The sequence below is a fragment of the Rhodotorula graminis genome (assembly GCF_001329695.1).
Source record: "Rhodotorula graminis WP1 unplaced genomic scaffold RHOBAscaffold_5, whole genome shotgun sequence".
NCBI classification, from domain to species: Eukaryota; Fungi; Basidiomycota; class Microbotryomycetes; order Sporidiobolales; family Sporidiobolaceae; genus Rhodotorula; species Rhodotorula graminis.
The window spans coordinates 635,188-657,585 of NW_017264932.1; the positions used below are offsets into that span (position 1 = coordinate 635,188).

General features: G+C 68.6%; 7 protein-coding genes across 7 annotated transcripts; 4 read left to right on the plus strand and 3 right to left on the minus strand.

The window, feature by feature from the left end:
- Window positions 1-823: 823 nt before the first annotated feature.
- On the minus strand, window positions 824-5,865 carry RHOBADRAFT_52852 (uncharacterized protein; the record flags this gene model as incomplete). Its single annotated transcript, XM_018416537.1, has 6 exons — window positions 824-1,144; window positions 1,236-1,442; window positions 1,519-1,665; window positions 1,782-3,853; window positions 3,929-4,781; window positions 4,852-5,865. The coding sequence occupies 6 exons, from the start codon at window positions 5,863-5,865 to the stop codon at window positions 824-826; spliced, it is 4,614 nt and encodes a 1,537-aa protein (XP_018271879.1).
- Window positions 5,866-6,053: 188 nt separating this feature from the next.
- Window positions 6,054-10,068, plus strand: RHOBADRAFT_48315 (uncharacterized protein). Its single transcript, XM_018415123.1, has 9 exons — window positions 6,054-6,243; window positions 6,365-6,597; window positions 6,670-7,404; window positions 7,520-8,706; window positions 8,824-8,844; window positions 8,929-9,161; window positions 9,281-9,336; window positions 9,415-9,537; window positions 9,609-10,068. Exons 1-9 carry the CDS (start codon window positions 6,120-6,122, stop codon window positions 9,879-9,881), a joined length of 2,985 nt encoding a protein of 994 aa, XP_018271880.1. The 5' UTR covers window positions 6,054-6,119; the 3' UTR covers window positions 9,882-10,068.
- RHOBADRAFT_66291 (uncharacterized protein) lies at window positions 10,025-11,482 on the minus strand. The gene is made up of 7 exons (XM_018418925.1): window positions 11,306-11,482; window positions 11,101-11,232; window positions 11,012-11,018; window positions 10,843-10,938; window positions 10,733-10,760; window positions 10,480-10,658; window positions 10,025-10,405 (listed from the first exon to the last, which is right to left on the minus strand). Exons 1-7 carry the CDS (start codon window positions 11,311-11,313, stop codon window positions 10,082-10,084), a joined length of 774 nt encoding a protein of 257 aa, XP_018271881.1. The 5' UTR covers window positions 11,314-11,482; the 3' UTR covers window positions 10,025-10,081.
- A 111-nt stretch (window positions 11,483-11,593) lies between these two features.
- Window positions 11,594-14,118, minus strand: RHOBADRAFT_35600 (uncharacterized protein; the record flags this gene model as incomplete). Its single annotated transcript, XM_018413287.1, has 11 exons — window positions 13,921-14,118; window positions 13,786-13,832; window positions 13,571-13,695; window positions 13,378-13,469; window positions 13,198-13,314; window positions 12,630-13,110; window positions 12,292-12,555; window positions 12,146-12,211; window positions 11,964-11,987; window positions 11,812-11,888; window positions 11,594-11,741 (listed from the first exon to the last, which is right to left on the minus strand). Coding segments are annotated over exons 1-11 (1,467 nt in total), but the record flags the coding sequence as incomplete, so codon positions are not given.
- Window positions 14,119-17,939: 3,821 nt separating this feature from the next.
- On the plus strand, window positions 17,940-18,317 carry RHOBADRAFT_116 (uncharacterized protein; the record flags this gene model as incomplete). Its single annotated transcript, XM_018412052.1, has 2 exons — window positions 17,940-18,179; window positions 18,252-18,317. Coding segments are annotated over 2 exons (306 nt in total), but the record flags the coding sequence as incomplete, so codon positions are not given.
- A 656-nt stretch (window positions 18,318-18,973) lies between these two features.
- Window positions 18,974-19,471, plus strand: RHOBADRAFT_2987 (uncharacterized protein; the record flags this gene model as incomplete). Its single annotated transcript, XM_018412890.1, has 2 exons — window positions 18,974-19,188; window positions 19,258-19,471. Coding segments are annotated over 2 exons (429 nt in total), but the record flags the coding sequence as incomplete, so codon positions are not given.
- Window positions 19,472-20,473: 1,002 nt separating this feature from the next.
- RHOBADRAFT_14083 (uncharacterized protein) lies at window positions 20,474-22,368 on the plus strand (the record flags this gene model as incomplete). Its single annotated transcript, XM_018412180.1, has 6 exons — window positions 20,474-20,673; window positions 20,746-20,827; window positions 20,908-21,201; window positions 21,274-21,318; window positions 21,367-21,552; window positions 21,637-22,368. Coding segments are annotated over 6 exons (1,539 nt in total), but the record flags the coding sequence as incomplete, so codon positions are not given.
- Window positions 22,369-22,398: the final 30 nt, after the last annotated feature.

Consider the following 22,398-nt stretch of genomic DNA (forward strand, 5'->3'; position numbering starts at 1 on the left):
GCTGGACCGTGTGGTCGCGGGCGAGCTCGGACGACTCGGCCGCCGCGACTCGACCTGCCCCGGCTCCGCCTTCGACGTCGCTCCTGTCGAGAGCGGGCACCCCTGCGGTCGCCTCGACACGACGGCCTCGTCGTGCGCCCCAGCCTCGCCCGCGCTCGCGGCCTCGCGGCACCTGTACCCGGCTGTGCCTCTGCTTCTCGCCCTCGTGCGCCCGCCTGCGCTCCGCCGACCGCCTCGCCGCATCGCCCAGTCAGCCAACACGGCCCCGCCCCGGCACGGAGCGCGCCGTCGAGCGCAGCGTCGCCTCACTAACCTTCCCAACCTCCCTCGTCCCCCCTCCCTCCCTCCCCCGCTCTCGATACCTTAGACAGTCCGACCTCGCCGCCACCCCAGGGCAGGTCGGGATTCCGAGAAGCTAGAGTACCTCCCTCTGTGGAACCGCGACGATCAATTAGAAGGCTGGTCTCGCGCCCGCCCCTCGGGCGACCTCCCGTCAGAACGGAGCGCATCGAGTGCCCGCCTGTCAATTTCGCCGCACACTCTCTCCTTCTGTCTTTGCCTCTCTTTTGCCGTCGAGCACGAGAGCGCAACGACGACGACGACGAGTCGCGTCGCCCTGGAACACGTTCCCCTCTCCTTCTCTGTCTCTCGTCCGGCCCGCGCGAGTACGAAACCGACCTGTGAGAGATCCTGAAAGCGAGCGAGTTGCACAGAGAGAGGGACTGCAAAAGCGAACAACAACGAGGGCAGGAAAGTGTACAACGCCGCCGACGACCCTCGCACGCTCCTCGTCAAGGCCCGTCTCGCGCCCCGCCGCGCATGGTCACTCGTCGACCTGCCGCATGCGCTCAGCCGGCAGCAGCCTGCCCGCCATGAGGCACTGCTTGAGCCACACCATGTTGACGAGGCCCTTGTGGTGCCTGAGCGCTGACGCCGACGACGCCGCCGCCGCCGACGCTGACGACGACCCTCCCTTGCCGCCGCCGTTGCCGCCGGCGCCGACGACGGCCGAGTCGTCCTCGAGGAAGACGTAGTCGTAGCCCGTGGCGGCGCGCGCGTCGTCGACCGTGGCGACAAAGTGGACGAGGCGCGCCGAGGCGCACGCGAGGAGGGACAAGACGGCGTAGGAGCGCTCTGACAGGGTCTGCGGCGGCGGGGCGGGCGAGAGAACAAGGGTGGGTCAGGGACGGGGCGAATCGACGAGGGAGAGGGAGAGGGAGAGCAAGGCGACGCACGTCGGCTTTGGCCCGGTCGCCCTTGCGCATGACGACGACAAAGCTCTTGCCCTTGAAGACGCCGCCTTTGGCGTGCACGGCCGCGAGTGACTCGAGGCCGTACTCGGTCTTGGAGAGCGCGCGCAGCTGCGACCCGAGGCCGTAGGTGCCGAGGTCGTGCAGGTACCCGGCCGTGAGGAGGTACGGGCGCCAGTCGAGGAGGACTCCCTGTGTGTTCGAGGCGAGCGAGTCAGTGTTGCGCTCGAGAGGGAAGAGGATGCGAGAGAGAGAGAGGGGGACGCACGGCGGCCGTCGAGTGCACGGCAAACTCGAGCGACAGGCACGGGACGCCGAGCGCGAGCGACACGAGGTACTTGCTCGTCTGACACGCGCGGTTCGTCAACAGGAAGATGTCCTCGACGTGGCGAAAGTCGGCCTTGCGGAACTCGAGCTCTGGCGACGAGTCACGTACTAAGCTCTCATGTTTGAACAATAAAATTAATATAAATCAGCAACTTAAATAGCCTCTAAGGTTTTAAGTTTTATAAACGCGCCGCGGTCAAACACGGGCGCCGCGAGCTGCTTGCGCGTCGCCGCCGCCGCCGCCGCCGCCGAAGATGACGAGGACGACGCCGAGCCGACGGCGATGCTGCCCGCCGTGCTCGTCGTGACGATGAACGCAGTGCGCCCAAACAGGCGGTCGCGCTCTGCGCCCGTCACCTTGCGCATCTCGTCGACGGCGGGCGCCTTGGGCGCCTTGAGCAGGTCGAGCCGCTGCAGCGTCGTGCGGCGCGGGCGCTCCTTGCCCTCGAACAGGGCGAGCTCGTCGTCCGTCAGGCGCCGGTCGTCGAGCTGCAGCGCGTTGCGCGGGCTGATGCGGATCGCCGAGACGGGGATGCGCAGCGACCGGGTGCCGGCGCGCACGACGAGGACGTCGTCGGCGCTCAGGCCCTGGCCCGGCTTGGCGGCCGCCTCGTCATCCTCGTCGGCCGGCGCCTCGCGCTCGACGGCCGTGACGACGAGCTCGCGGTCGAACGAGCCACGCTGCGTCTCGGTGTCGGGCTCGTGGTCCCACGACGTGCAGCGGTCGTCCGCGACGAGCTCGCACCGGCGGATCTCGTCGGGCAGGATCTTGCCGCGCGAGCCGTCGTCGAACAGGACGTCAAACTTGCCGCCGACGAGCGCGACGATCGTGCCCGGGTAGTAGCCCGTGTCGCCGTCGCGCCAAAAGGCGAGGACACGCGTGAAGGGCGCAGACGGGAGCAGGCGCGACTTGATCGACGGCTTCGAGTCGGTCGTGAGGGCGGGCGAGGGCGTGCGAGCGGGCTCGCTACGGCTGGCGGAACGGAGGCGAGAGCGAGAAGGACCTGCGGCGGGCGGCTCGGGCGAGGCGGCCCTCGTCGACGCAGCGCTCGCGCTCGAGCGACGACCGCCCTTCTTGACGACGGCCGACGACGGTGCGACGACGCGCTTCTTGGTCGCCGACGTGGCCCTCGACGACGACGGCTTGCGCACCGGCGACGAGACCGGGATCTCAACGACGGGCGTGGCGGCGACCTTGCGCTTCTTGCGCGGCGAAGGAGCGTCGTCCTCGTCCTCGTCGAGTGGCGGCGGCGGCGTCGCGCTCGCCCGACGTTTGCCCTTGTCCTTCTTGACGACAGGAGCGCGGGCCGAGGCGCGTGCGGAACGGGCCTTGCTGTTCTTGAGCGCGGGCGGCGCCGAGTAGTTGGTCTCGTGGAACAGGTCAAGCGCGTCGTCCGACTCTTGCTGCGCATCGCTCGCCTCGTCGTTGTCGTCGTCGTCGTCGTCGCGAGCACGACGACGAGAGGAAGTAGAGGCGCGAGAGCTGGCCTTGCCCTTGCCCTTGTCCTTGCTCTTGCCCTTGAACGGCGGCGGCGCGACGACCTTCTTGACCTTCTTGACCGGCTCGGGCGCCTCGACGACGGCGCGCTCGACGGGCTTGGGCTTAGGCTTGGCCTTAGCCTTAGCCTTGCCCTTACCCTTGGTCGCCGAGACGGGCGCAGGCTGCTCCTCCTCCTCGCGCGCCTCCTCGAGCAGCGTGCCCTCGTCGCGCATCTCCTCGTCCTCCTCCCCGCCGTCGAACCCGCCGCCAAAGTCCTGCTCGAGGATCGGTTCGTCGACGTCCATCGCGGCGGCGTGTGCTCGCGCTGGCGCCGCAGCCCGACCCGCATCGCGGCTGGCCTTGCCCTTGGCGGCGGCGACGGCGCGAACCGACTCGGCGACGAACTGCTGCTCCTCCTGCGTCGGGCCGTCGCTGTCCGGCACGACGACGCCCCTGCTGCTCGGGCCGGCGTACGGCGTGCGGCGCGAGGCCGGCGAGCGTGCGCGCGCGGACGCGGCTTGCTGGAGCGGGACCTCGGGGGACGACTCGGGGACGGGGAGGTGCTGCGTCGCCTGCGGGAGGGTCGACAGGTCGGCGCCGTCGTCGTGCAGCGAGGGAAGGCGCGAGCGAGGGCGAGAAGTGGAGGCGGAGGACGAGGCCGCGGCGTGGTCGGCGACAGGGGTCGGGGGAGGAGCGACGCGCTTGAGGGCGCGCGTAAGGGGTGCGGGCGCGGACTGGCGGTGCGTCGCGGCGCTGTCGGTCGACGTGTCGTGCTGGAACGAGGCGTGCCAGCTCTCTGCGGGCGCTCGAGGAGGTGTCAGTGTCCAGGGTCGGGCGCGGGGTCCGAGAGCGAGGGAAAGCGGGGACGCACTGTCGACCTCGACGTCCTGCGTCGTGGCGCTCGCCGGCTGGAGCACGTCGTACTGCGTCTGCGTCGCGGGCACCTCGATCGCCTGCGACGGCGGCTCGAGCGAGCTCTTGAGCTCCGAGATGTCGGACAGGCGGTTCTTGCCCTTCGAGGCCGTGGCGGCGTCGGCCTTGACGGGGCTGCGCGAGCCGGGCGACGAGCCCGAGGACGAGGCGGTCGCGGTCGGGCCGTCGTAGAAGAGCGGCGGGAGGTTGGGGTTGCGGCGAGGAAGCGGCTCGAGCGACGACTCGTCGGCCTCGTCCTCGGCGACCGGTCCCGTCGCCGCCGCCGTCGCCGGCAACGAGCTGCCCACCGATTCGTCGCCGGCGCCCTCGTCGTGACGGATCGTCGCGTCGAGCGGCGTCTCGTCCTCGACCGGCTCGCCCTCCTTTTCCTCCCGCGCCTCGCGCCCTGTCCCGCTCGCGCCGGCGCCCGGCTCGCCCGCGTCGTGCACGAGCGTCGGCGGAAGCGTCGCGCTCTCGGCGTTGGCATCGACGTCGTGGTCGGGCGCCGACGTCGCGAGCGACTCGCTCGCGCGCACCGACTCGTCCGACTGCGAGATGCCGTCCCACGCCTCGGCGCGGCGCTTCTTCTTCCCGGGCACGACGGCCTTCATGGCCGCCGACGAGGCGAGCAGGTCCGAGTTGACGACGGCGGCGGCGGTCGGAGCGCGGCGCGGTGGAGCGAGGGGGAGAGTGCTCGAGCGCGCGAGGGGTGGGTCGAGCGGGTCGGGGTCGGCGAGGGTGAGTGTCGGGAGGGTGCGGGTTGCGGTGACGGGAGGAGCAGGAGGGACGTTGGCGAAGGCGGGCGTCGAGGTCTGGGTGTCGCAGGTGTCAGTCGGGCGTCCCATGTGGGAGGGCAGACAGAAGGGAGAAGGTGAAGCGCACCTCGGGCCCGCTCATGCTCGTCGACGGATCCCACGCATTCGAGCTCGACGACAGCGCTCGACGGCCACTCGACGAGGACGGCGCGCCTCCCGCCTTGTCGGCGCTCGCCTGCGGCTTGTCGAGGCCGCCCGTCCCAGGCGAGGCCTTCCTCGTCGCCGGGCGTCGGGAGGCGAGGAGGTGCAGGGCGACAGCGGGCGACGACGACGGGGCGCCGCTCGCGTCGTCGACGTTGCTCTGGACCGACAGGCTGAAGGGCGGGTAGCCCTGCGAGCGCGCCGACGGGAGCGATGGCGACGGGTTCTCCTTCTGCGAGTCGGAAGCGCGAGGCGCCTCGTGCCCGCCGCTGTCCTCGTGGCTCGGGAGAACTCGACCATTGGCCCTCGTCAGGTCCATCGAGACGTCGTCCTCGCCGTCGAGCTCGTCGTCGAGCTCGCGCCCGCTCACGCTCACGCTCGCCCGGCCCGACCCGCGCCCGCCAACCGACCGCCTGCGGCTCTTGTCGCCGCGCGACGCCCAGCTGTCGTCGTCGTCGAGGCTGTGCGCGGCCTGCGTCTCGCCGAGGTCGCCGACGCCGGGCTCGTGGTCCGAGTAGCCCGAGGGGTCGTCAGGTCCGAGGACGAGGGCCGACTGGGAGCGGAGGAGCGGAAGAGGAGGAGGGCCGCCGGCGGGCGTCGCGAGGGGCAGCGAGTCCTGAAGCGTGTTGGCCTCGTCGTCTGGCGGGAGCCGCTGCTGCTGCTGCTGCGAGTCGGGCACCGAGTCCTCGTCGAGTTGGTCGACGTCGTCGTCGTCGTCGTTGCGCTCGATGTGCGGCCTGCCGGCGCTCAGGTCGGGTCGGTCAGGGAGCGTCGCAGGGAGCTGAGACGACGTGCGCCTGCTCGAGTCGCCTGCGAGGTTGTCGAGGAGGTACGACTGGCCGTGCGAGTCGAGGAACTGGGTCGCGGGCGGTGCGTCGCCGGGCGGGTGGGCGTGCGGCTCTGCGGTGCCGCGAGGAGTGTCGGGCACGAGCTCGCCCATGCCGGGTCGCTCCGAGAGGTGGTGAGGGCTTGAGAGGGTCGACGCGTCTCTGTCGCGTCGGGACGAGAAGCTGCTGCTTGTCCCGGTCGAGGGGAGGCTCGGCCTTGCCTCGCTTCCGCCTGGCGCCTCCGCCGCCTCCTCCAGCTCGCGCTTCGTCACGCCGTCCACTCTCGCTTCCTCCACCCAAGCAGAGCAAGGTCCAGCTTGCACGGCCCAGTCGACCACCTCTCGACACCCTCGAGCCTTCCACCACCATGGCCACAAAGCTCGCTCACACCAAGACGGCCGACGAGCTCCTGCGCGAGTTCCACGTCGAACCCGAGCGCGGCCTCACCTCGAAGCAGGTCGACGACAACCAGCGCAAGTTCGGCAAGAACGGTGCGTCCGACTCGGTTCACCCTCTCCTTACAGGAGCGCGCGCTCACCTCGCTCATCTCTTCCCTCGTCCGCTTCGCCTCGTTCCGTCCTTCGGGAACTCGATCAAAACTCGCGCCTCCAGTCCTGCCGCAGGAGGACTCGGCCCCGCTGTGGAAGCTCATCCTCGAGCAGTTCAAGGATCAGCTCGTCCTCATCCTCCTCGCGTCCGCCGGCGTCTCGCTCGTCCTCGCGTTCTTCGAGGAGGGCGACGACAAGGCGACCGCCTACGTCGAGCCCGTCGTCATCCTCGCCATCCTCGTCGCCAACGCATGGGTCGGCGTCGCGCAAGAGACGAGCGCCGAGAAAGCCATCGAGGTGCGTCCTCGTCGTCCTCCCCCTCTCACACATCCGCGTCAGCTCACCCTCCTCCCTGCCGCCCCGCGACAGGCCCTCATGGAGTACTCGCCCGACGAGGCCAAGGTCATTCGCGACGGCCGCACCGCCAAGGTGCACGCCGTCGAGCTCGTCCCGGGCGACCTCATCTCGCTCGCGGTCGGCGACAAGGTGCCGGCCGACGCGCGCGTGCTCAGCATCAGCTCGGCGAGCTTCACGGTCGACCAGGCGCTCCTCACGGGCGAGAGCCAGAGCGTCAGCAAGTCGACCGACGTCGTCGCCGACGAGCACGCTGTCAAGCAGGACATGACCAACCTCCTCTTCTCGGGCACGACCGTCGTCTCGGGCAAGTGCCTCGCGCTCGTCGTCGCGACGGGCGTCGAGACGGCCATCGGCGACATCCACTCGTCCATCACGTCCCAGATCGGCCAGAAGACGCCGCTCAAGGTCAAGGTCGACGAGTTCAGTGACCAGCTCGCGAAAGTCATCGCCGTCATCTGCATCCTCGTGTGGCTTATCAACTGGCGCAACTTCTTCGACCCCTCGCACGGCTCGGTGCTCAAGGGCTCGATCTTCTACTTCAAGATTGCCGTCTCGCTCGCCGTCGCCGCCATCCCCGAGGGCCTGCCCGCCGTCATCACGACCTGCCTGTCGCTCGGCGCGTCGCGCATGGCCCGCAAGAACGCCATCGTGCGCTCACTCCCGAGTGTCGAGACGCTCGGCGCCACCAACGTCATCTGCTCGGACAAGACGGGCACCCTGACGACGAACCAGATGAGCGTCTCGAACGTGCGTCCCCCCTTTCTCCCTTCCTCGACCTCGCAAGCGAATTGGCCTCGCATCGGGGTCCTTCTCCTTCCCACTTCCTCAGGACGTCTTGACTGACTCGCTCGCACGCCCGCAGTTCGCCATCGTCGAGAACGGCACGGTCGAGGAGTTCCAGGTCGAGGGCACCACCTACGCGCCGACCGGCAACGTCCTGTCGAACGGCAAGGTCGTCGACGCGCAGACGTTCTCGCGCCCGGCTTTCAAGCGCCTCGCCCAGATCGCCTCGCTGTGCAACGACGCCAAGATCGCATACTCGGACGACAACGGCTCGTACGCGTGCGTCGGCGAGCCGACCGAGGGCGCCCTGCGCACGCTCGCCGAGAAGATTGGCTTGACCGACGCCGCCAACCAGCTCGCGTCGCTCGCGCCCGCCGCCCGCGTCGGCGCCGTCAACTCGGAGATCGAGGCGCGCTTCTCGCGCCTGCTCACGTTCGAGTTTTCGCGCGACCGCAAGTCGATGTCGGTCCTCGTGCGCGAGAAGGAGGCGACGACGGCGGCGCTGTACGTCAAGGGCGCGCCCGAGTCGGTCCTCGACCGGTGCGAGTTCATCCAGACGTCGTCCGGCCGTGAGCCGTTGACGGCCGCCCTGCGCGCCGACCTCGACCGCGCCATCCTCGCGTACGGCTCGCGAGGCCTGCGCGCGCTCGCGCTCGCCTACGTCGACGACGTCGACTCGGACGCGGCGCACTACAAGGTCGACTCGCCGACCAAGTACGTCGGGTTCGAGCAGCGCATGGTCTTTGCCGGCCTCGTCGGCATGCTCGACCCGCCGCGGCCCGAGGTGCGCGGCGCCATCGCCAAGTGCAAGACGGCCGGCGTGCGCGTCATCGTCATCACGGGCGACAACAAGTCGACGGCCGAGACGATCGCGCGCGACATTGGCGTCTTTGGCAAGCAGGAGGACCTCGCGGGCAAGAGCTTCACCGGCCGCGAGTTTGACGCGCTCGACGAGCAGGGCAAGGTCAAGGCCGTCCTCGACGCGAGCCTGTTCAGCCGCACCGAGCCGGGCCACAAGCTCAAGATTGTCGAGCTCCTCCAGTCGCAGGGCCTCGTGTGCGCCATGTCGGGCGACGGCGTCAACGACGCGAGCGCGATCCGCCGCGCCGACATCGGCATCGCCATGGGCAGCGGCACCGACATCGCCAAGCTGTCCTCGGACCTCGTCCTCGCCGACGACAACTTTGCGACGATCGAGATGGCCATCGAGGAGGGCCGCGCCATCTACGAGAACACGAAGCAGTTCATCCGCTACCTCATCTCCAGGTGAGCCGGACCTTCTCGTCGTCCTCGCCCTCTCGCCCTGCCTCGCGTCCCTTCCCCTTCTCGGCGGCCGTGTCGAGCGCAGCGCGACCAAGACTGACTCTTCTCTCCCTGCGACAGCAACATTGGCGAGGTCGTCTCGTGAGTCCGCCGACGTCAACTCGCCCGTCGTCGACGACGTTCATGCGCACGAGATCCTGACCCTTTCCCCTCTTCCTCCTCCAGCATCTTCCTCACCGTCCTCCTCGGCATGCCCGAGGCGCTCCTGTCGATCCAGCTCCTGTGGACCAACCTGATCACGGACGGCTTGCCGGCTACGGCGCTCGGCTTCAACCCGCCGGACCACCAGATCATGCGCCGTCCGCCTCGGTCGTCCAAGGAGCCCCTCATCAGCGGGTGGCTCTTCGTCCGGTACTTGATCATCGGCACCTACGTCGGAGCAGCGACCGTCTTTGGCTGTGCGTCCTCTCTCCCTATCTCTCGAGACGCGCCACCGACCCTGGGGAGCGCCGAGGACGACCTCGCCGCCCTCTCGAGGCCCGAGACCTTGACTGACCCTCCCCTCTTTCCTCTACAGACGCCTGGTGGTTCATGTTCTACGAGGGCGGCCCGCAAATCTCGTGGTACCAGCTCGTGCGTCCCTGTTGCTGGCGGTCGAGCCCCGTCCTCCACCTCGAGCCCCGCCACTGACCCACGCGCCCGCCCCCTCAGACGCACTTCCACTCGTGCGCCGAGTCGTTCCCGTCGATCGGCTGCAGCATGTTCACCAACGAGATGGCCAAGCGCGCCACGACCATCTCGCTCTCGATCCTCGTCGTCATCGAGATGTTCAACGTGCGTCCTTCGCCCTCGTCCGTCCTCTCTTCTCTGTGCGGCCCTCGCCTGACACTCGACTCTCTGCGCAGGCCCTCAACTCGCTCGCCGAGAACGAGTCGCTGTTGACGCTCCCGCCGTGGAGCAACCTGTACCTTTGCGGCGCCATCGCCCTCTCCATGGTCCTCCACTTTGCCATCCTCTACGTCCCCTTCCTCCAGACCCTGTTCCAGGTCATGCCCCTCAACGTCGCCGAGTGGAAGGCCGTCGTCTTGATCTCGTTCCCCGTCATCATCATTGACGAGGTTTTGAAGGTCATCACCAACACGGTCATCTCGCCGCCGACCAAGCTCAAGCAGGAGTGAGCGCGTCGCCGAGCCGCCGTCGAGGAGGCTTCCGTGGTGGGCTCAAGCTACGAGGTCGCCGGAGCGGAACCCTGTCGACGGCGCGAGGAGGAGGAGCGCGCGAAAGTGGGAAAAGGGGAGGTCGTTCTCTCTCTCTAGACGCAAATCTTGTTACTGTCTTCCAATCGCACACGCATGTCTAGCAGCTACGGCCCGAGAGTCTATGCAAGAGAGGTGCTCGCGCTCGGCTCGCCTCCTCGCCCCGCCGCCGGGTCCTCCTCGTCCGCCGCCGCCGACGCGCTCAGCAGCGACGACGCCCTCTCGAGCGCCTTGGGTAATCGCTCGGCGTCGACCGCAGGGCACTCGTCCTCGTCCCGCGCCGAGAGCGCCGTGCTGCCGCCCGCCTCGTCATCGTCGTCGGCATCGTCTTCTCGCAGGACCCGCTCGGACGTGCCGAACCGCCGCGCGAGCTCGCCCGCCGCCAGGTGCCGCTTCCACTCGTCGGGCAACTCGCCAAAGCCGCCGTGCAGGCCAATGAGGACGATCTGCGGCGCGGCGAGAAGGCAAGTCAGTTCGCGAGTCCGGCGCCGCAGAAAGAGGAAGAAGAGAGTGGACGCACCTCCTCGACGACCTTGCCCAGTTCCCGCTCGCGCTTGACGACCTCCTCGCGCTCCTTCTGCTCCTCGACGAGCCTCAGCTCGAGCGCCTCGAGCTGCGCCTCGTGCGCCTCGAGCGCGTCCGCCACCTTGTCGCGCCGCTTGTTCTCGGCGCGCTTGCCTCGCCACGTCTCGCCGATGACTGTGTGCGTCGAAGGTCCGGGTCAGTCCGTGGGGCGGTGGCGAGAGAGGGAGGGAGAGAGGCTCGGGACGCACTGATGGCGGCGGCGACCGAGAAGAGGAACTGCAGAGCAGGACCGGCACAGGGTCAGCTCGGGGGCTCCAGCTCACGCAGGCCCGACTCAGGAAAGAGAGAATGGACTCACGCCCTCGCTGAGAAAATTGGCGCCCTGCTCGATGGCCTTGGTCTCGCTCAGCGGGCGAACATGCCGCGGCGACTCGCCGAGGAGCTTGACGCGGAGCTGCGGGCGGTGGTCCGAGTCAGCTCGCGGTCCACCGCCAGAGGCTCGTACCGCAGAAAGAAAGGCTGCTCACGTTCATCCTGTCGAGCCGGCAGGGAGGAAGATGGGCAGCACCGCCTCGTTCCGTGCGCCACGACAGGAGGAAGGAAGAGGAGGACGCACTCTGCGCGGTGCATGAACTGGGCCATGGCGACCGTGCGGCTCTTGAAGCCGTCGTGCTCCTTGGCCTGCTGCTTGAGCTTTGTCGCGATCGGTTTCGAGAGCGTGCGCAGGAGGAGCGACGCCAGCTTGAGGCTGCGGGCGAGGGGGAGCAGAGCCGGTGAGCGCAGGGCGCGGGAGAGGGTGCGACTGAGAGTCCGGGACGGACCTCGCCATGGTGGTGTGGGATCGTGCTCAGGCGGTGGTGTCGAGTCGGGAGAAGGACGTCGACGGAACGTCGCTGATGAGGAGGCGCGGGTGCGGATGGGGGAGGATGGCGTCGTGCGGCGTCGGTGCAGGCTGGTCGTAGCCGTGTAGCTCTGTGCAGGCTGCTGCGGCGCTCTCGCGTCGGCTGGGCGAGGGTGAGGTGGTTGTCGAAACGAAGACGCGGCAGCTCGGCAAGAATGATCGGACGAACAGCGACGACGACATTACGCTCTCTGTCTCTCTCTCTTGCGAGTGCGAGCCGCTCTGTACGTTGCTCAACGCCCACGGACGAGAGCGAGAAAGAAAATAACTGCGTTGCGCTCCGCTCCCACTCCAGCTCCTTTGCGCTACCTCCACAAGTTCCGCCGTGCCTGCGGCCGAGTATCGCCGCACTCATCCTGCGCGCGAAGGGCCGACAATCAGATCGAGTCCGAGAGGACGACCGCGAGAGGGGAAAGAGGGACGCACAGAGCATGATGACGCCGACGCCGGACCCGCCGTCGCTCGGGTCGATTCCGCCAAGGACAGGCTTGGTAGCGTAGTTGCTGCAGGCGGGCAACACGTGGTCAGGAACGGGGCGCACATAGGGGCCGAGAGAGGTAGAGGAAGGCGAGGCGCACTAGAGGTAGAAGTGGAGGAACCCGCTGCAGCAAGGACGAAAGGGGGGTCAGCGAGGCGTGCGGGGGCGACGAGGGCAGGCAGGACATGGTGACGCACTCTCCCTTGCCGAACTGCGAGGACGGCCATGTGATGTCAGTGCGAGGTCCGGCAGAAGGGAGAGAGGAAGGGGGGCGGGACGCACCTTGAGGTCCTCGAGGAAGAGCGAGTTGTCCTGGATCGTGAGCGTGTTGAGGACGTCGAAGCCGGCCTGCGGGACGGGGGCGAGACGTGAGCGACGCCGAGGCCCAAGTCTGGCGGGCCAGAGAGAAAGAGAGCAGCGAGACGCACCCTCGAGACGAGCGTGAGCGCGTCACCCATGAGCGCCTTGAGCCGGTCCCCGAGCACCTTCCTCTCGTCCTCGGTCTCGTCCTTCCAGTTGCGCACGGGGACGGCGACGCTCCCGTCGCCGAGGTCGGCGCACGACGGCGCGGCGGTCGTCGCGTAAAAGTAGAGGTACGCCGCCTCGACGCGCGCGGGCGGGCTCGCCTGGATCGCCGTGGAGGGCAGGTGGTAGAAGCTAAAGACGTCTGTGATGCGGTGCGTCTCGGGGTCCTGCGAGCGAGGGGGGGCGACGGATGCGGGTCAGGGTTGGGCGCGCACGCAGGGAGGAGAGAGAGGGGACGCACCTCGACGACGTAGCTCCACGTGACCTGTCCCTCGCGCTTGCCGTTGACCTCCTTGCCGCGGCCGTCCCACATGGCGTGCTCGACGTCCTTGTTGCTGAGCATGGGCGCGACGTCGAACCGGGCCGAGTAGGCCCTCATGAGCCGGCTCGCCTGCTTGAGGTCGCGCTTCTCGAGCTCGCGCAAGCCCGGGATCGTCGTCTCGCCCGGGACGCGGTAGTGGTTGACCATGCGCGCGACGGTCGAGTTGCGCGCGACGGCCGAGAAGCCGAGCTTGACGAGCTTTGCCGGGTTGAGGTTGCGGTGGTAGTACTGGCACCGCGAAAAGGGGGTCGGGAGGAACGTGCCCGACGTGTAGATGGCCTGGAAGATGCCCTTGAGGTGCGTGCGGCGCGTCACCTCCTGGATGAGGATGGGCGCGAGTCGCTTGGCGCGCAGCTTCTTGTGCACGCACAGGAAGTTGATCTCGGTGACGCGCTTGGTCCTGCTCGGCGGGCCAGGGTGGGAACGTCAGTCTCGGCGTGCGCAGACGGCCAGGCGACGTGGCGCGAGAGCGAGACGGGGGACGCACGCGTTGCGGATGCGCAGGTCCATGGGGACGCCCGAGATGAAGCCGACGAGCTTGCCCGTCTCGGCGACGCGGATGCCGACGTGCCAGTCGGGGACGTACCCAGGCGGCTTGAGGGCCCTGCGAACATGCGTGAGAAGGACTCAGTTTCGATCAAGGACCGTGACAGGGATGAGGACGCACCACTCGATGAACTCGGGCGAGTAGTCGAACCGGAACGAGGCGTCGAGGTCCTCGACGTAGTGGTGCGTGAGCAGGTCGTACACCTCCTTCTTCTGCGTGCGCGTTGGCGAGACCATCAACACTCGGCTCCTCCACTCGCGAGGGAGAGAGGGGGTGGGAGGGAGAGAAAGGGCGGCTCGAGCGCGCGACGCACCTGCGCCTCGTCGGTCAAGTCGACCGTGACCCAGCTAAAGTCCTTGTGCAGCTTGACGGGCTCGTGCTGCACCTCGTCGGGCTTCTTGTCGGCCTCGAGCGGGCCCTCGCGGAACTCGTCCTGCTCTGCGAACGCGCGCGCAGGGTCGACGGGGACGGCGAGGGTCAGCGAGGGTCGACGAGGGCACGAAAGGAAAAGGGGGAGGGTGGACGCACTCTCCTCGAGTTGCGGGACGGGCTGCGTGCGCCAGAACTTGTGGCCGCTGCGAGGGAGGGCGGGAGAGGGCGCGAGAGTAAGCGTGAGGACCGATCGAGAGGAAAGGGGAGGGGTGGGTGGAGGGGCGGACGCACCCCATGCCCTTTGCGCCCTTGCCCATGAAGCCCTTGTCGCCGCGAATGACGTCCTTGTCGATCTGGAGCGTCTCGAGGAGGTGCTGCACGTCGTCGCGCCCGAGCTGGCCCTCGAGCTCTGGGTGGTCCTTGACGATGCGCGCCGCGACGTCGTCGAGCTGCTTGCCCGAGAACTTGACGGCCTTGCCCTTGCCCTTGCCCTTGTCCTGCGCGGCGCCGGCGGCGGTGCTCGAGGGGGTCGAGGTCGAGGTCGAGGTCGACGTGGGTGCGGGTGCGGGTGCGGGTGCCGGCGCGGGCGGCTGCTTTTTGGCGGACGACGCGCCGCCGACCTGGATGCGGTTCTTGAGGGCGGCGAGCGGGATCTTGCCGCGGGGCTTGCCCTTGCCCGGCACGAGGCGCGAGGTCGACGGCTGCTGCTGAGGGGCGCGGGCGACGGCGGGCTCGGGTTCCTCGTCCGAGAAGTCGGGGAGGTCGCCGTCGGTGTAGCCGTCTGCTGGGTGGTCGTGGTCGCCTGGCGGTGCCGTGGTCGAGCTGTCTGGGTCGTCGAGGTGGTCGGGGGACGATGAGGCGGCCTCGTCGTTGAGCGAGTCGAGGAGGGCCGACTGGATGTCGGCCGGGGTGATCTTGAGCTTCGACTCTTGCATGGCTGTGCAGCTGTGCTCGCCGTGTAGCGTGAGAGAGCGAGAGGGACAGTTGCCGGCCGGGCCGTCGTCTCGCTCTCTCTCTTCCAACCTCGAGCCAAACGATGGACTCGCTCGACGGGTGAGTCTCTCGCAGTGCAGAACTGCAGACCAGCCACTGACCACAGCGCACGCCCCCGCAGCAACCTCCACCAAGAGCTGCTCAGCGCGCTCGCGGCCAACCTCGCATCCACCTCGGCCCACGACGATGTCGCCCTCCTCGCCGCCTCGTTCGACGCCGTGAACCCTGCGACCAATCATGCCGTCAACGGCATCGCCGCCCGCCTCAGCAACGGCGACTCGCAAGACCGCGAGCGAAACGTTCTCGTGCGCTCCCCTCCTCCCCACTTCCCTCGCTCGGCGACCTTCGCGGCGCCCTTCACTGACCCGCCTGCACGCCCTACAGACGCTCGACCAGCTCGAGGGCATGGTCGCATTCGCCCAGTACACGGCCGTCGCCAACTACGACCGCGCCCACCTCGACCAGGTCGTCGCCCTCCTCGACGCCGTCCCGCGCTGGTCCCTCGAGCCCGCTCTCGGCATCCAGAGTGCGCTTCCTCCTCATCCCCTCCATCCACGGCGCCACCACCGACTGACCGCCCTTGCCCGCACGCAGCCTCGCACGACCTCGCCCCGGCCGACCAGCTCGCGTTCGCCCTCACCGACGCCGCCCTGCGCGCCGTCAACGCCGACAGCTCGGCGCGCGACAAGGTGCTCGACACGGTCGCCAACGTCCAGGCCGAGCTCGAGAAGCAGACCCGCGATGCACCCGGTGCGCTCGACACCTGTCCCCTGCTCGCTGTGGCCGTCACCGACTGACTCGCTCCTCAACCCGCAGGGCACCGCATCATCGCCTACGTCCTGCCGGCGCTCAACGGCGTTCGTCGGGCGTTCGCCTCGGCCCCGTTCGTCTTCACCGCCGCCGACCACCCTCCCGCGTCGAGCGCGCTGGCGCACCCGTCACCCGCCGCGCTGCGCAGCATCTTCCGCACCTTCTCGACGACCGACCTCGACAGCCCCTCGTCGGCGTTCCCGCTCGACTCGGCGCGCGCGGCCCTCGCCACCCTCGAGCAGTACCAGTCGGCGTCGACGACCGAGCGCGACGGCGGTGGCGGTGGCCTCGCGCCGACGACGCCGCTCCTCGTCGCCCTCGAGGCGCACCAGGCCTACTGGTCGTCGCTCCTCGCGCCCTCGCCGCCGTGCACCACGCCACACGAGCGCTGGACCGCGCATCTCACCGTCGCAGGCGCGGCCCCCGCCACCCCGGGCAAGGGCAAGGAGCCCGCCGCTGGGCTGGGCATGGCGAGCCAGATCGCGGCCGAGGGCGTGCAGCAGCGCGCGCTCGCTGCCTGCCGCGAGGTTCTGCGCGCGGTCGAGGACGACGACGACGAGGGCGACGACGACGGCGTCGTTGACCTGCAGGCGTCCGAGGTCCTCCTCGCCAGCCTCGTGCGTCCCTCGCTCGCTCCCTCCTCTTCCCTCTCGCGAGTCAAACGGACTGACCCGTTCGGCCCACACAGCGCCTCGCAGCGACGACGGCCGTCGTGTCGCGCAAGCTCAACCCGGAGCTCGTCGCCGTTCTCGAGTCGCTGCTGCATCCCGAGTCGGGCGGCGTCGACGAGTCGCTCCAGGCGGGAGCCGCTCAGGCTTCGCAGGTCCTCGTCATCGGGTGCGCCCGTGTTTCCCTTGACCTCCTTCCCGCGTTCCTCCCTCCCTTCTTCCTCCCTCCCTCCCTTCTTCCTCCCTCCCTCTCTCCTCCTCCCTCCCTCTCTCCTCCTCGATCCCTCGCTCGTCAAACTGACCCGCACTCCGCAGCTTCCCCTCGCACCTCCACCCGGCGACGACCCTCCTGCGCTCGTTCCTCCTCTCGCCCTCGCTTCGCCCCTCGGACGACCCCTCGTCCTACTCGCCCGCGCTCACGACCTGCACCCGCGCCTACGCCGCCCTCCTCGCACGCGACCCGGCGGCGCGCGCATCGGCCGTCCAGACGCTGCTCAACCACCTTGCGGCGCTCGAGCGCGGCGGCGGAGGAGGGCACGTGCGCGGGGTTGGTGAGCGCGAGGGGGAGGAGGTCGAGGGCGATGCGGCGAGCGCGGTGAGTGCTGCGGGGGGTGGGTGGAACGAGCGTGCGACGCAGGAGGTCGCGAGCAACGTCGTGCACGTCGTGTCGCTCCTCGCGAGGGAGATCGGTCAAGTTCAGGTGCGCCCGCCTTCTCGCTCTTTCGTCCTCGCCCTGCCTCTCTTTCCTTCAGGTGTACTGACGCCCGGCCTCTCATCGGCCCGCAGCTCCAGCGCCTCGTCGTCTCGACGCTGCAGCACCACGCGGCCAACGGCGGACCCGCCGTCGTGTGCGCCGCCCTATACGAGCTCGCCGAGCTCGCCGCCATCTCGGACAAGGACGCGTTCGTCGAGATCGACCGCTCGGTGTCGGCTGCGGCGCGCAACGCGTCGGGCAACGAGGACCCGGCCTACCAGGCGGTGCGTCTGCTCTTTCCCCTCGTCCTCCTCCGTCGTCGCAGCGTTTCGAGGGACCGACCCCTGACGCCTCGCTGCACCCACCGACGCAGGCTATTGCGGCGCTCAGCAGGCTCGCGTCGATCGCGGCCGCCAAGCACGAGGAGCTCGGCGAGGCGTTCCTCGCCGAGCTGCTCACGCTCTTCGCGAGCAAGGGCGCGCGGTCGGGCGGCAGGAATGACGGCAAGCTCAGCGAGGAGGTGCGTCGAGCTCTTTCTCTATCTCTCTCTCTCGGCGATAGGGCGGGTATTGAGACGCGTGTGCCGCACGCAGCGCACCTCGACCCTCCTCGCGCTCGTCACGGTCCTCGACAACTACCTCGAGCAGGTCGCGTTCGACCCGCTGTCGGTCGTCTCGTCGTCCCTCGGCGCCCTGTTCCGCACCTTCTGGTACACGTGCCTCCTGTCGGGCTTCCTGTCGCCGCGCGCGCCCATCTCGGAGTACCAGCGCTCGGCCCTGCTCGGCGTCGCCAAGCGCTCGCCGCCGCTCGTCGTCGGCATCGGCGCCGACCTCGTCGAGGCCGAGGCGCAGCTCCACGCGCTCCTCAAGTCGCCCGGCGGTGGCGCCGGGCACGTCCTATCGGTCGAGGCCGTGCGCGGAGAGCTCGCGGCCGCCGTCCCGTCGCAGGCGAGCGCGGCGCGCTCCGTCACCGACGCGCAGGCCGTCTTCCTCACGGCCATCCTCCGCCTCGAGTCGCTCCGCGCCGAGTCCGGCGCGTTCGCGCCCGTCTTCCTGTACCTCGGCGTGCCCGCCCTCGGCGGCGGCGACTCGCCGCTTGCCGACGCGGTCCAGTCGGTCGGCGACAAGGTCCTGTCGACGTTCTCGGCGCGCCTGAGCAGCCAGGCGCCGCGCCACGCCATGGACTCGGGCGCGTACAGCCAGGTCCGCGCCGTGCTCCTCCACGCGACCAGCAGCTCGGCGGGCGTGCGCGCGACCGCCCTGCGGTACCTCGACAACCTCCTGTCGAGCTTCCCGAGCCTCGTGTGCAACCTCGGCGTCGTCACCGTCATGCTCGAGCTCTTGACGGTCCTGCGCCGAGCCTGCCTCGACGAGTTTGTCGACGAGGTGCGTCCCCTCCCCTTCTTGACCTTCCCAAGTTGAGCCAGCCTGACCCCCCTCGCCTCGCGCCGCACGCAGTACACGCCCGCCTACTCGTTCCACTCGGTCCGCGGCGGCTTCACCATTTCGCTCACGGACGACTACCCGCAGCGCAACCGCATCCTGCGCGACCTGCACTCGCACGTGCGCGCGTGGCTGCGCACGGGCCTCGCGCGCTCGCCGCTCGACATGCAGGGGCTCCTCCAGGAGTATATCGACGTCGCCGGCGACAGCTACAAGATGGCCGTCCTCAACGACGACGAGATGGGCAAGAGCGTCGCGCTCGACCTCGTCAAGGCGCCGCCGCCGAGCGAGCGGATCGGTGCGTCTCTCGCTCTCTCTCTTCCCCCATTCCTTCTTCGCCGCTTCCTCGACCGGCGTACTGATACAGTCGACCGGACCGCAGCTGCACTTCCCGCGTGGGGCGACTGGAAGGCCGACGCGGCAACGGCGTTCGCCCGCACGTTCGCGGCCAAGAGCTTCTTTGGCGGCGAGGCGCAGCGTGGCGGTCCGTCCCTCTCTCCCTTTCCCCTCGAGATCTCTCTGAGCCGAGCTGACACTGGCCGTGCCCGCAGCATCGACCGCCGACGACGTCCTTGGCCAGCTCGAGCTCCTGTCCGAGCAGCTCGCCGACCACAAGCTCCCGCTCAAGCTGTCGGAGCTGCGCGACCTGTTCTACCGTGGCGCCGCACAGCTCGTCAAGGCGCGCGAGGTGCGTTCCCTTCTCGCTCGACTGCAGCTCGGTCGAGCAACGCCCTGACACGCTCCTTGCGCAGCCCAACTTCGACATCCTGCACCTCGTCGTCGCCCTCCCCGTCCGCCTCTTTACCGAGGCGAGCATCGCTGTCGGGCAGGAGACGTGGACCTGGATCGCCGACGCCCGACCCGAGCTCGAGGCGCGCGTCGTCGCCGAGGTGCTCGAGGCGTGGGCGGGCACGATCGAGTCGCAGCAGGGCCTGTTCTGCAAGAAGCTCGAGTGCGTCCGACCTCGCCTCTCTCCCTCTCTCCGTCTCTGCAGACGCGCCCTGACGCCGGACCCTCGCAGCACCGACACGCCGCTCAACCAGGAGACGCAGTACACGCCGACCGACAAGGACGAGCTCACGCGCAACTACCTGATGGCCAACCGCCTGTACTCGCCGATGCTCGCCCTCCTCGAGTTCCTGTCGAGCCGGTTCCAGGCGTTCCGGTACCGCAGCGCCGAGCTCGTGCACGCGAGCCTGCTCTTCTTCGTCCGGCTCGTCGCAGCGCACAAGTCGTGGAGGTGCGCCCCGGCCCTTTCTCTCTCTCTCTCTCTCTGGGACGACACTGACTTGGTACCTGTACAGCCGTCACCCGCTCTCGCGCGAGCTCCGGTTCCGCCTCATCTCGTTCGGCCTTGCCCTCATCCAGGCGACCTCGCTCGAGAGCGCCGCCGAGCACAACCTGCGCGCCCACCTGTACGACGCCGCCCTCAGCTGGTTCGCCATGCGTCCTACGTGCGTCCGCTGCCTCTCGTCCTCGTCGAAGCCGCGAGCCTACCTGACCTGGCTCGTCCCGTTCGCAGCTGGTCCTTCGGCAACAGCCGCATCCAGCTCAAGGCCGACCTGCACGCCATCGAGGAGCTCAACCGCCTCGTGTCGTCCGACACGCCGTACTACCGCAGCTTCGCCTCGAACCTCGACGGCCAACGTGCGCTTCCAGGTGCGTCCCCCTCCCTCTCCTTGACCGCCTTGTGCCGGTCCGAGCGCTCACCCTCTCGCTCTCCCCACAGGTCGTCTTGGTCGATCCGCCGCAGCAGACCACCACCGCTCGCGTCAGGAGCTGCTCAAGGTCCTGCTCGACGACGAGGCCGACCGCCTGCGCCTCTGGCTCAACCCGCTCAGCGACGCCAAGCGAGGCACGCCTGCGTCGGGCGACATGCCGTCCGCCGAGGTGCGCCCGCCTCTCTCCCCATCTGCCTCTCTCTCTCTCTGTCGGATGGGGCTGACACCTCGCACCCGCAGGAGCTCCGCAAGCTGGCCCGTTTCGCCTGGTCGCACTGGCCGACCGTCGTCGTGTACCTGCCCGACCGGTTCAAGATCCCGGCGCTCACCGAGGAGGTCGAGCGCCTCGTGCGCGCCGATCCTGTCGCCGTGCAGAACTGCCCCGACGCGCTCGCCCACTTTGTTGGCGACAGCCTGACGGTCGAGGCCAAGAGCAAGCTCCGCGTGCGTCGCACTTGTCCTCCTCCCCTCTCGCTCGCCCATGGCCTGACCAGTCCTCTCCCGTCGCAGCACCTCCTGTACTGGACCCCTGTGCCCGTCCCGTCGGCTCTGCGCTTCCTGTTCCCCAAGTTCCACGGCGACCCGATCCTGCTCCAGTTTGCCCTGCGCGTCCTCGAGCACCACCCCGTGTCGGTCACCTTCTTCTACGTCCCGCAAGTCGTCCAGGCGCTCCGGTCGGACGAGCTCGGTTACGCCGAGCGCTTCATCTTCGAGACGTGCGTCGAATGTCCTCCCCTCGACTCGACTTGGGAAGGTCAGACCTGACCTCGTCGCGCCCTCGCCCGCAGGTCCAAGATCTCGCAGCTCTTCTGCCACCAGATCATCTGGAACATGAAGGCCAACAAGTACCGCGGCGACGACGCCGAGGAGGTGCGTCCCTAAACCTCGCCTCTCTCTCTCTCTTTCTCTGTGCCGCGTGCGGATCCTGACCCTCTCCTCGCGCGCCACAGCCCGATCCGATGAAGCCAGAGCTCGACCGCCTAGTCGATATGATCGTCGAGTCGCTGTCGGGCGACGCGCAGGACTTTTACAACCGCGAGTTCAGCTTCTTTGACGAGGTCACGTCCATCTCGGGCAAGCTCAAGCCGTTCATCAAGGCGTCCAAGCCCGAGAAGAAGGCCAAGATTGACGAGGAGATGGCCAAGATCAAGGTCGACCCGGGCGTGTACCTCCCGAGTAACCCGGACGGCGTCGTCGTCGACATCAAGCGCAAGTCGGGCCGGCCCCTGCAGAGCCACGCCAAGGTGCGCCGCTCTCTCTCCTTCTGTCGTCCTCTGGCGTGAGTGCCTGTCCCTTACTCTCGTCCTCGTGCGCAGGCGCCGTTCATGGCGACGTTCAAGGTGCGGCGCGAGCGCAACAAGGTGCGCACCGACGGCCTCGAGGTCCAAGACGAGCTCGTCGAGGTCGAGCACAACGCGGCGACGGGCGGCCGCGAGGAGTACGACACGTGGCAGAGCGCCATCTTCAAAGTCGGCGACGACTGTCGCCAGGACGTGCTCGCGCTCCAGATCATCGCCATGCACAAGAACATCTTCAACTCGCTCGGGCTCGACCTGCTCGTCACGCCGTACCGAGTCACCGCCACCGGTCCCGGGGTGCGTCTCTCTCTCTCTCTCTCTCTTTTCCTCTTAACGTCAAGCGACGACCCTGCTCACTCGGACTCTTCCACCGTCATGCAGTGCGGCGTGATCGACGTGATCCCGAACGCGACCTCGCGCGACGAGATGGGCCGGGCCAAGATCAACGACCTGCAGTCGTTCTTTGTCATGAAGTACGGCCCGCTCGACTCGCCCGAGTTCCAGAAGGCGCGCGGCAACTTTGTCCAGTCGATGGCGGCCTACTCGCTCCTGTGCTACATCGTCCAGATCAAGGACCGGCACAACGGCAACATCATGATCGACGGCCGAGGGTGCATCACCCACATCGACTTTGGGTTCCTGTTCGACATTGGGCCCGGCGGCGTCAAGTTTGAGCCCAACTCGTTCAAGCTGTCGCACGAGATGGTCGTCCTCATGGGCGGCAAGGACTCTGTCGGGTTCCGCCAGTTCCGCGAGCTCACGGTCAAGGCGTTCCTCGCCGCGCGCCCGTACGCGCACAGCATCGTCGACACGGCGGCCCTCATGCTCGCGGCCGAGTTCCCGTCGTTCAAGGGCGAGGGCACGCTCGAGCGCCTCAAGCTCCGGTTCCGCCTCGACCTGAGCGAGAAAAAGGCGGCCGAGTTCATGATGGCCATCATCGACAACGCGTGCGAGAACAAGCGCAGCATCGTGTACGACGAGTTCCAGCGCATGACCAACGGTGCGTCCCCTCCTCTCTCCTCCTCTCCTCGCACGGTCCTCGCACGGTCCTCCCTGTGCAGCTCACTGACGATCCTCGCTCTCTTTCTCGCAGGCATCCCGTACGTCCGGTAGAGACGGTCGTTCGAGTGCAACGCAGCAGAT